This window comes from Pogona vitticeps, chromosome 1 (assembly GCF_051106095.1).
Source record: "Pogona vitticeps strain Pit_001003342236 chromosome 1, PviZW2.1, whole genome shotgun sequence".
Lineage (NCBI taxonomy): Eukaryota > Metazoa > Chordata > Lepidosauria > Squamata > Agamidae > Pogona > Pogona vitticeps.
In genome coordinates this window covers 135,602,538-135,614,352 of record NC_135783.1, presented here as the reverse complement: position 1 = coordinate 135,614,352, position 11,815 = coordinate 135,602,538, and the positions used below count along the sequence as shown (strand labels likewise).

General features: G+C 44.0%; 1 protein-coding gene across 1 annotated transcript; it reads left to right on the top strand.

The window, feature by feature from the left end:
* The first annotated feature begins 1,583 nt into the window (after positions 1-1,583).
* ODC1 (ornithine decarboxylase 1) lies at positions 1,584-11,465 on the top strand. The gene is made up of 11 exons (XM_073001544.2): positions 1,584-1,726; positions 5,055-5,206; positions 5,322-5,495; positions 5,626-5,798; positions 6,125-6,259; positions 6,362-6,443; positions 6,729-6,812; positions 8,233-8,395; positions 9,863-9,975; positions 10,145-10,359; positions 10,989-11,465. The coding sequence occupies exons 2-11, from the start codon at positions 5,105-5,107 to the stop codon at positions 11,128-11,130; spliced, it is 1,383 nt and encodes a 460-aa protein (XP_072857645.1). The 5' UTR covers positions 1,584-1,726; positions 5,055-5,104; the 3' UTR covers positions 11,131-11,465.
* Positions 11,466-11,815: the final 350 nt, after the last annotated feature.

The window sequence follows — 11,815 nt, the reverse complement described above, 5'->3', positions numbered from 1 at the left end:
GGTCTGCGGGGCCTGCTTGTATCAGCTTGAGTTTCAGCTGCTTAGCTCAGGAAGGATCCAGACTAAGGCTTCCTGTCTTTCCACCCTGCATGACTAACTTCTTTGCTGAGGAAGCTGGAAAGAGGTAGCTGGGCAAGACATTGGAAAAAGGCTCTCGAGTGCTGCTGCTGCTCTCCTTCTTCTTGCCGTGCCTTATGTCTATGTGGACGAGGGACAGGGTGGCAATGGCGTAGTCAAGCACAGGCAGGGCAACCCTTGGAGACCTTCCTGAAGGGGGAGGGCAAAGGTGACGACAGACGACACAGCAGCAAGGGAGGGAGTTAAAACAGAGCGATGCCCTCCAAAGGTTTCTCTACAGGGACTTCCGGTTCCCGATTGCAGTTGCAATCCTCATTCATGTGTGGGGCTAAACCAGTGACAATATATATAAGCATTGACATGAACAAAGGAGGTAGAGGGGTTGAACCTTTGTTATTCTCTCTCCCCCACCCCCCAGCACTTTGAAATAATTATTTGGTCCCTCTCCCATAGAAACTAGCAAAATCAGCTTCCCCCTGTAGAGGAGGGGGCTTTTTAGACGGTGTGATGAGGTGAGGCAAAAGAAGTGCTGGAAAGAGAAGGAACTTTTGAGAGGAAGGAAAGAGAAGGACAAGATGATGATGATGATGGGAGGGGGGGTAGGAAATCCACATGGTTTCAGGGCAATAGCGCAGGGTGAAGTGCTGCACTACTTGGATTTCTGCCTGCCCCCCTATCCTCCAATCTCAAGAAGGATGGCACTGTTGCTTTGAACGCGGCGCCACTGGGCAGCTTTCTTTGCATCGACCCAGAGCCAGAGAGCTGCCAGCCTTTGCTTTGTTTCATTTCAAACATTATAGGTCAACAATTAAAAGAAAATTAAAATAAAATAAAAAATAAAAAGGGGGCAAAAACGTGGTGGCAACATAAAGACTAACTGGTCTATTTAATGTGAGCTTTGCTTAGTCTTTAAGGGGCCACCACGTTTTTGTCCTTTTGTTGTTGTTGTTGTTGTTGTTGTTGTTGTTGTTGTTATTTACCTATAACACTTGCACAGCCCAACACAGCTACCTCTCCGACCTCTTTCCTGCCAAAGTCCACCTGCTGCTCCTTCCCTCCCTCCCTCCTGCCTCCTCCTCCGCCCCCCTCCCGCCGCCGCCGCCGCCGCCCGCGGGCCCTGTCAAGTGTCCTAAGCCGAAGGGGGAGGGACTCAGGACTGTACCAAACGGCCTGTCTCCGGAGGGAAGGGGGAGGCGAAGGTGGACTGTGCTGCCCGGCATGCCGCGCTCGCCACCTCTGCGGCCTGACGTCATAATGGCTGTTGGGGGAAAGGCATGGCCCGGTCGCAGCCGATCGGGGCTGGTTTGAGCTGGCCCGTTGTCATGGTGACGCGCGGTCTATAAATACCGGCAATGCGGCGACGGCGAGGCTTTGTCAGCGCGCTCGCTGAGGGGAAGGGAGTATCTGTAGCAGCAGCCGCAGCAGCAGCCGGCCCTAGCCTGCGCGGCGGCGGCGGCAGCGAGTTCCGGCTCTTTCTCCGGTTCTGGCCGGTCTTTTCCAGGCCCAAGGAACGGAGCGTGAGAGCGCAGGGACCCGCCCGTCGATCCCCACCGGCTGCCGCGCAGGGGAGAAGAGGCTGCTGCTGTTGCTGCTGCTGCTGCTGCAGAGGAAGGAGAGGAGGAAGAAGAAGCCGCTGCCACGCCAGGAGGTGAGGCGGGGGGGGGCCGCGGTTGGGCCGAGGCCGCCGACCGGCCACGTGGAGGCGAGACCGGGGCCGGAGCGAGGGAGGGACCGAGGGAAACGGGGGAAGGAGGGGGAGCCGCTGCGGCCCTTGGGGCTGGGGCGGAGAGGGGGGGGGTCCTGGCCCTCGCTCGCCCTTGTTTCTCCCTTCAGGTTTTCTCCTTGTTTTTTCCTTGCTTCCCTCTTCCCCACCGGCGATCTCTCAGGTGACTCCCTCGGCCCACGGAGGCCCCCTCCCCCCGGTGGGCTGGCTGGCTCCTGGAAGGCGGTGTATCGTCATTATTGTTATTCTTTATTTATTTATTAGCCGCGTCGACATTTTCTGGCGCACCGGATGTTCTTGCGCAAGAAGGAACAGGGAGCAAAATGGGCAGAAATTGCTGGGGGGGCCCCCTCACCCCATCCTCCTCAGGGGAGCCTAAAACAACCCTTCGAAAGGTCTCGGGGGGGTCTCCTTCCCCCCTCCCCGCTCGCCCTCCTCCTCCCCCCCCAGCCCTTTACGTGAAGGGGCAGCTCGTCACGCCTTTATTGGTGCTGGAGGGGGGGGAAGATCGCCGGAAGGCTGGATGGACGCCTGGCCGAGGTCCGGGGTGGTGGATTGGCCTGAAGGGCCGGGAGCGCCCTTGATCGTGGGAAGGCGGCACCCGTTTTGCCTGCCTGCCTTTATTGAGGTGGGCAAGGCTGCAGGGGATGCGCTGCCCAGTTAGTCTGCCCAGCGGATGATTGATGCCTGGGAAAAGAGGATGACTGCCTCAGGGAAAGAAGAAAGGAATCTTGGGGAATGACAGCGGGGGGGGGGGAATGCCTCAGAAAATAATGCGACACCTGAGGATCAGGTGAGGTCTGGGAAGGAGGAGTTGGCTAGTCACCAGGAATTGAAAGTTGCCCCCTGCCCTGAAAGCTGGCACTGACGGCAGGAGTTGTTGGAGCCCAAATGGCCGAGATCCTGGCTTGGGTCTGGCCGTGTGCCTCTGATATTTCTTCCCCTGAGCGATAAAGAGATCCTACAGAGGCATTCCTGGTTTTTTCCTCTTTGCCACACCCCTTCTTACGCAAAATCTGGTGTGCTTCACCCTGGCCCAGCTGTCTGCGCCAAGTTGGGAGGGGGGGTAGCACTTGGCTACCTTTGAGAGAAAATAGTTTCAGCTTCCTCAGCAGCCGATGCTTAACCCCATCAGAGCGCCAGGAGACATGCAGGCAGCAGTCGGAGAATGTCAGGGCCCTGGCTGGATTCTGTGAGTCATGCAGGAGGGCCCAGCTGGAACTGACACAGTTCTTGCTGTAAAAATTGCTTGCTGGAAAGTAGGTGGATACCTATGGCTAAAATTTATATTACAGTATTTGAAGATAACTGATTTAGGCTTATGATTGGCCTTACCCTTTTAATCTAAATATGGCCTATTTACTGTATTAATTTTTAAACCAATACTTAATAGCAACCCATTGACTAACCTGTAAGGCTTGAATTAAATAGTAGATGTGGCTGGTGGTGGTGCTGAAAGCATCTGAAAAATACAAGTGATGCTCTACAGCAGCCATTCTACAAACCTTTTCTTTAAAAAAAATAAGGCCATAAACACAATATGAAAGAATTCTAGGCTGAATCAGTATTGTATAAGTCATGTAACAAACCTTATAAGTTGGTGTGTGAAGAATTGTTTCCAGTCTGTGGCCCCCTTCAAATGTGCCAGGGCTCCCCAGGGGCCCATATGGACCCTGTTGAGAATGGCTGCTCTATAGCAGTAGTTCCCAACCTCTTTTTGAGTTGTGACCCACTTTTATACTAGCTAAGTGACCTGCAAACGGCCCAGGAAGATTTTGCTTCTAAGAAATCAGGTTTTTACAGGCAGTGAGAAGACTAGCTTACCCACCATAGTTTGGCCACCATAGGAATTCAGGCTATTGGGACAACCTGGATTTGGAAGATCACTGACAACAGAGAAAGCTTTCCAGTGTGACTGGGATTGCTGCCTCATTAGCAGAGCTTAAGAATAAGACTCTAAAGAGGTTTTATAGCTGTTGCAAAGATAACAGTATTTTTTAAAAGATACCTTTAATAGAGATGTTTAATATTCTGTTTGATTTTTTGGTGGAATTACTATTTTTCAGTGTTTTCCATTGGTTGTGAAGAAATAATATCAAAATAAAGGCCAGTTACCAGGAAAAACTCTTTAAGGCCATGTTTAGCAGCTTCACCATGGGAAATGTTAAAAAAAATACTAAAACCCCTTGTATGTGTTATACTGATGCCAGTCTCGGTTCTTCTCATCTCCATTCCTTCATATTGACTCTCTGCAAGTTAATAAGAATTTCAGACTTGTAGTTTGTCCGCCAAGGAATTCTCTGTTCAGGCACAGTTAGTAATTGTTACAACTTTCTACTCCTTGATAATAAACACAAATGTGCAATGTCATCTTGCAGAAATACATTTCAGTTGTGTTCTTGAGACTGTGTCTTGTAGATCTTTTTCTCTACTTCTTATCTCCCATGGCGGATTTTGGCACAGCCTTCTATTTGTCCAGTTGTACCATGGGAGAAGTTGCAGAGGCAGTGCTGACTCACAGGCAATGCTGGCACAAAAAGTGATTGTTCTTATATTGCCCTCACTTTCTTGTCACCAGCAGTGCTGGCCACGTCCCTAGAATCTCTGCGTTTGCCACTTGTCCTACATTGTTGGGACTGGGGAGGATAGTGGGCTAGATGCCCTGCAGGCAGGAGTCTTCAGGCAGGCTTTCAGACATAGAGCCCAAGGTAGCTGCTGGTTAATGTCATCACATAATTTTGCTTTTCAGTTGGCAAGCTGTGTGAGAATGTGTGTTGTTACTCACTTGGCATGACGGTGGGATTGGGACATGTGCAGGCTACTCTTAGGATAATGACTCAGAAATTAATCCCACTGCTTTCAATAATGAGTAGGGTTGTAGCCTTAAATCTGTAATACGCTGTCACCAGCAGTGCACAGAAATTAGTGCACTTGATTGCTGTGCCTTCATTCTGTAAGTGCAGGTTCTTGACTTACTCTTTCTGCCCTCCCTTTTTTTGGCTGCTAGGCTTTTCCTCATTGCCTGGTTGCTTGCCAGGGCTATATTTAAACACCTTCAGAGCAACTGCATATATATACTATCTAGCTGGCAATTATGGTTTTAGTGTATGGCGTATGTTTATGCATTTTTAGTACTTAAGTTTCTGTCTTGTCAGATTGCATCTTAGCTGAAGTGTGTTAAGCTGTTGTATATTTCACTTGACTTACCACAATGGGAGGGAGGACTAAAGTTTTTGTTCTTTTATATTTACAGTTTGTTACATCTAAAGATCATCTTGGCAGTGTAACTGAACATCAAGCAAAATGAATGGCTTTAGTAGTGAAGAATTCAATTTTACTTTCCTCGACGAAGGCTTTACTGCAAAGGACATTGTAGATCAAAAAATAAATGAAGTTTCTTCTTCGGTATGTTGTGAACTTGCCAAAAAAAGGGGGGGGAGTAAATTTATGCTTATTGGTGCCCCAAAGTACAATTATAGCCAGCCATATATTGTCTGATGAATATTTTCTTTGTCCTCAGGATGATAAAGATGCATTCTATATTGCTGACCTTGGAGATGTTCTGAAGAAGCATCTGCGGTGGTACAAAGCCCTCCCTAGAGTGTCTCCTTTTTATGCTGTTAAATGTAATGACAGCATAGCTGTAGTGAAGATTCTTGCTGCACTTGGAGCAGGATTTGATTGTGCCAGCAAAGTAAGTAGCTTCCTTTGAATGCTCGGTTAAGCACTGTGGATTATAAATCTAAATAGTAACCATGTGTTTGTCTTTTGGGCAAAGTGTTTGAAGTGAATAGTATACAGACTAATGGACGGTTGTTTTCCAGACTGAAATACAGCTGGTCCAGAGTGTTGGTGTGCCTCCTGAGCGTATAATATATGCAAATCCTTGTAAGCAAGTTTCTCAGATAAAGCATGCTGCAAATAATGGTGTGCAGATGATGACTTTTGATAGTGAAGTGGAGCTGATGAAAGTTGCAAGAGCCCATCCAAAAGCAAAGTAAGAAATGTTTGTAATAAAAAAGTTTTTCTGTTTCTGAGCATACAAGGGGCCTAGAGGAACTTTGCTGCTTGTTTGAGAATGTGTTAAAATATTCATTGTGGGGGGAGGTGGGAAATGGCATTGTATTATTGACACAAGCCAGGCAAATTGGTATATTTAAAAATCCACCCAGATTACCTTGAAACAGTTTAAAAATACTTTTAAATCTAAAATTGTTTTGTTTAATGTAAAGGACATAGTAAATCAAATTGTTTTGTGAAATGATGTGTCAGAGTGCCTAAGCTTGAAGGTGTTCTCAGGATGGTTTCCAAAATGTTTTCTAGGCTGGTTTTGCGCATTGCAACAGATGACTCGAAGGCAGTTTGTCGCCTGAGTGTTAAATTTGGTGCCACACTAAAAACTAGCAGGTTGTTGCTTGAGCGAGCAAAAGAGCTTGATCTTGACATCATTGGAGTCAGGTAAGTAGTAAAGTTGTGTTGAAGAAATATAGGCAAATGTGCTGTCTGTTTATTTGCCAAAAGTTGACAAAGCTCCTACTAAACTCAAGCCATTTTTTCTAGTTTCCATGTTGGAAGTGGCTGTACAGATCCTGATACCTTTGTGCAAGCTATTTCTGATGCCCGTTGTGTCTTTGATATGGGAGTAAGTATATCCTAAACATACTTCTTTTTATAATCCTAACTAGATTGCTAAAATTGTTCTTTAATTCCTTAGTTCTGCAGTCCAAAATGTTAAGTGTCACTTGTAATGATTCATTCATTGTAAAGCAGGTAAATTAGACTGCTAGCTCTGGATGCTTTGAATAATAGCTTAATTACATACATCATTTTACCATTCATTCATAGGTCTCCAAAAACCATTGGTGTATAGAAAAACTGACTAGTACCACTAATGTGTTACTAATGAATTTATGGTTTTGCATTTTAGGCTGAACTTGGTTTCAACATGAACCTGCTTGATATTGGTGGTGGTTTTCCTGGCTCTGAAGATGCGAAATTGAAGTTTGAAGAGGTATGGATTTAACATTTGCATTTTAACCTTACTTAATTTGTACATGATATTTTAGTACTTGTAGCTGACAGGCAGGGAGTGGCTTTCAGCAGTTCTATTACACTGTCAAGGATGTTGGCATAAGTCTCATAAGTTCCTAGTGAGAATATCTTTAATGAGCTCATTCAGTTAATGGGTTCATGCATAAACGGTAGTAGCTCTTGAAGGAAATAAAATTTCTAGTCTTATAAACGCAAACTTAGTTTTGACTTGAGATATGCTTGAAAAAAAGGAACAACCTAATTTCCAAGTTGAAATTTTTTTGTGCAAGAAAATCAAGTACTGGGTGACAACTATGGTAGAAATATGCCCAGAGGTATTCTACAGTGTGTTTTTAATGCTAATATTGCAGTGTCCCCACTGTTCAACTTGAGAAAACTGCTCAGAAGAGTTAAACAGTTGGTTTTGCTTGCAAAATCCCAAACTTGAGCCTTAGACAGCCCCATCAGGTAGCTGAGCTGTTCTTATGCACTAGCATAACATTAGCTGCCATGAACATGGGAAGCTTTCAGTTTTTCCTGTATTTGGGTTCATTTCTGCAGTCCCCTGTGGAATAATTGGCATCACTGAAACTGTTGCACCAGATGTTCTTATGTGGCCAAAATTAGGGTTCCAGATTAATGCATCTGGACAAACACTCGGAAGGTACTGAGCTGAAGCTTTCCAAACTGTGTTTGGTTTGAAACCCTCTTCTGCCTGGCATGTATTTACCAATTTCCAGAGTTCCCAGTCTCTTGTAATAGGAGTCAGAGGAAAGTATTTTTCTTGGAGGAAGTTGGTTGAGGAAACGCAGATACAGTGGATATAAAAAGTTTACACACCCACGTTAAAATGTCAAGTGTTGGGGAATGTAAAAAAATGAGACAAACACAAATCATTTCAAAACTTTTTCCTCCTTTAATGAGGAGCCCAGACCTGAATCCGATTGAATATCTGTGTGTGATCTGAAGAGGGCTGTGCACAGGAGACACCCTTGCAATCTTGACAGATTTGGAGCGTTTTTGCAAAGAAGAGTGGGCAAATATTGCCAAGTCAGGATGTGCCATACTGATAGTATTAGTTTAAGGGTGTGCACTCAGATGCAACTATATTATTTCAGTTTTTTTATTTTTACTTCCCTCCACTTAAAAGATTTCAGTTTGTTGTTCAACTGAGTTGTACAGTTCATAGGTCTCATTAAAGGAGGAAAAAGTTCTGAAATGATTTATCTTTGTCTTGTTTTTTTACATCACAGACACTTGACATTCTAACGGGTGTGTAAACTTTTATGTGCACTGTACATGATTGGATGACTTAAAGGATTTTTTTTTTTGTTGCAGCTCTAGTTGTGTGTCATTTTTATGTTGCTCAATGATTGTCTCTCTTCTCATTTTTTAAAAAGATAACAAACGTAATCAATCCTGCTTTGGACAAGTATTTCCCCTCTGATTCTGGAGTGAGAATTATTGCGGAGCCTGGCAGATACTATGTTGCATCAGCTTTTACGTTGGCTGTTAACATAATTGCAAAGAAAGTTGTAATAAAAGAGCAGAGTGGATCTGATGGTAAGTAGCAAATTGTAGTCTAAAACTTTGTAGCAGCAAAACTGCTGATAATTGATATGTGGAGGGACAGTGTTGAGGTTTCATGGTTCTTAGGGCACTGGCAGATACAATAGATTATGAATGTTTGAGCATACACTGTATTCTTCTGCAAGATTTCTGTGCAATGAGGACAATGGAGGGCAGTTACTGAAAAGCAGCTTGTGTATTTTCCTGAGTTAAAGGGCTAGCTAAGTTCATGGAAACTTCAGCCATGAAAAATCATAGCCACAATGGTTGGGGGCCATAATAAAATGTTGGGACATACTACTAGTCTAGGAGTTATTCTGTTGCTTTCTGCTTCATGAGGAAAACATACAGTTTAAAAGTGCAACTAATTGGCAAGCAAGTCACTGAATAGAGTGTGAGACTTTTGTGTGTAGTTGAGTGCTTGGTTTGGCCAGAGAGGAGGGGCCTTTTTGTGGACCCAGAACAGTGGATTAAATTGCAAAGTTTTTGTAAACTTTCCTAGGACCGCCCCCCCTGCCAGCCTGTAACAGGGTTTAACAGTTAGCAGCATGCAGGGCTGTATACTACTGTTAGCTCACCTCACAGTTTGGGAATAAAAGAAATCTGTGGTCACTGTGAGCTTCTTACAGCTTCAGGTCACTCTGCAGTAGGGGAGTTTGTCACTTTTGGACCCTGTGACAGGGCTGTATGCTATTCAAAGTCTGACCTGTTTTGCCTAGAATTCCCTTTTTGTTTTCATACGCCCTAATAAGCAATCTGAGTACGATTTAAGAACATTCTGACATCAGTGCATCCTTTAGTTAAACATGTCAAGATGAGTTGCTTTTGGTGTTTCGGAGTCTGATCTTATTTTTCTCCCACCTCTGGCTCCTTCTAATCTGCAATATGGAGGCAGTGAACTGCATTTAAATATCACACTAAATAAAAACAGGCTCAGAAATAGCAAGAACTTTTCACTCTGCTGCTTGTATACTTGGGGTGCGTGTGTGGCATGTGGAAACACAGATGTTTTCTAGATAGATGAACCCTTTGGATTTCTCCACTTACTTCAGAGGGCCACTTGTGACTTTCATTTCTGGGGACATTGCTTAGCTTCTGTGTGAACAAAGAAGTGACTTATCTGGATGAAGGCTGTTTCCATCCATGCCAGTCTGCTTCTTCAGTCAGGCCAAGTGGTTAGGTTTTTCCTTGATACTCAACATTAAGTTACTGGGCTTTATGATATGGAGGGTTTTTCTGCAGATGTTGGTGTTTTGTGACTGCTGGGCTTATCCTAATCTGCCGATACCTCTGTTATAGAAAGTGGTGTGATTTTGGCTAAAAAAATGTGATTGGCTACATAAGATAATTGAGGTTTAGAGTCCTGGTCTTGATGCAGGGCAGAAACAAGAACATTACCTTCTATGTATGAATAAAACTAACAAATCAATATCCCAATATTCTTTTTTTTTCTCCCAATAGATGAAGAAGAACAGAATGACAAAACTCTTATGTACTATGTAAATGATGGTGTATATGGGTCTTTTAACTGCATCCTGTATGATCATGCGCACGTCAAGCCAGTTTTGCAAAAGGTATGCTTCTGTTTGTAGCCATTTTATATAATGTACGCACAAAAATGAGTTAAACTGAAGCTTGTTTGTATTCTAGGCAACTGTTCCTGGACATTTAGCTTATGCCAAATAGTAAGGGAAGGAGGGCATGATTCTTGTACTGACTGTTTTCACTTTAAACTATTTTCAGAGACCTAAGCCGGATGAGAGATACTATTCCTGCAGCATATGGGGACCAACCTGTGATGGCCTAGATCGCATAGTTGAACGCTGCAGCATGCCAGAGTTGCAGGTTGGGGATTGGATGTTATTTGAAAACATGGGTGCCTACACTGTGGCAGCTGCTTCTACATTCAATGGATTTCAGAGGCCGACAATACACTACGTAATGTCAAGGCCATCATGGTTAGTAATTCATTGTCCTTTTCACTACTCACATGGCTTGAAAGAAATCGCTAAGTTTGATATGATCTATATTTTTTTCCCTTGAGAAATGTCTTAAATCAGTTGCTTTGGAAGAGCACACCATTAGATCTCTGCTCTTGACAACCCAGCATCTGAACTCTCTTCTGGTGACAGCAGCTTGTGCGAATATGCTAGGATCCGTTGATGCCACATGTACCCCATTTGCAGTTTGACAGTTCAGTGGTGCACTACTAGCACTTCCACGAAGAGATTTGGTTTCTCCCTAGGACTTTGTGTTGCAGGTGCCTTGAAGTACAGAAACTTGCACAGTGCAGAATCTAGATTTGGCATGACTTAAAAAGTATCAAGTGCATGAACAATGCACGCTAAAGTCTGAACGTTACAAATAAGGCTTATAGTGACTAGATGTGTTCTGGTGATTGCTCCTCTGGTTAGGGAGAGCAGAGCAATTTGTGCATTCTTGATTTTTTGATGCAGAATCTGAAAAGGGAAAGATCAGCCTAGGAGTGTTCTCAGCCATGTCCTGTACCCTCCTTTCTCCAGCTTTGAAACTACGGTATCATGGAAAATTTCATCTGTAACACTGACTTGTTTTTCCCCTTTATTAGGCAGTTGATGGAGCAGATAAAGGAGCAAGGTTTCCAAGCCGAAGTGGAAGAGCAGGATGTCACTTTGCCGCTGTCTTGTGCCTGGGAAAGTGGAATTGAACACTATCCAGCATCTTGTGCTTCAGCTAGCATTAACGTATAGATATGGAGTTAGATAACTTGCAGACATTAGGAATGGATTTTTTTTTAGGGCTCTGGGGACCATTAACTTAATTGTTGCTAGAATTTTTAAACATTTCAAGAAACTAGAGTGTGTGTAAAAGTAACGGAATAGTCAGTTAGACAAGGGGGTCACATTTATCTATGTTCGTTCCTATGGAAACTATTTGAATATTGTTTTATATGGATTTTTATTCACTTTTCAAGCAAACTGATCCTTGACTGTCAAGCAAGCATTTGTAGCTTGTTTATTTGGCAGGATGGTCTGGATGTAGTATTGTGACCTGATTGTTTTGCAATAAAGTATATTGAAATAAATGGGTAGCTGGTTTTCTTTGCTGTATGTCAGCCAGAAAGCTGGGTCGGACAACATTCTAAGAACCTGGTTGTCACTTCCTCTGAACTGAACCTAGTTATGTATCTTGAATATTTCCATATGATGTGTGTCTTCTCATGAGCCAGGTTTGTTCCCCTTGTGTTGACTTTCCGTGTCTGATGCTTGCGTTGTGGCTTCAGCATTTTTGCCACAATATAGTAAGAAAAGAAAGATTCAGGGACTCCCGGAGCAAGGTTTGCATGTTGAAATTACAAAAGCCTGTGTTAACACTTCTCAAAATATGCCAAGGATTTCCAGTGCTTGGCTATCTAAACTTAAATGCAGACTTGCT

Excerpts from the sequence above, each read along its gene's own strand:
- ODC1 (XM_073001544.2), top strand. The coding sequence starts at position 5,105 with ATGAATGGCTTTAGTAGTGAAGAATTCAATTTTACTTTCCTCGACGAA. Across the intron at positions 6,444-6,728 it reads GTTGTGTCTTTGATATGGGA|GCTGAACTTGGTTTCAACAT; the intron begins GTAAGTATATCC and ends TTTGCATTTTAG. Across the intron at positions 8,396-9,862 it reads AGAGCAGAGTGGATCTGATG|ATGAAGAAGAACAGAATGAC; the intron begins GTAAGTAGCAAA and ends TTCTCCCAATAG.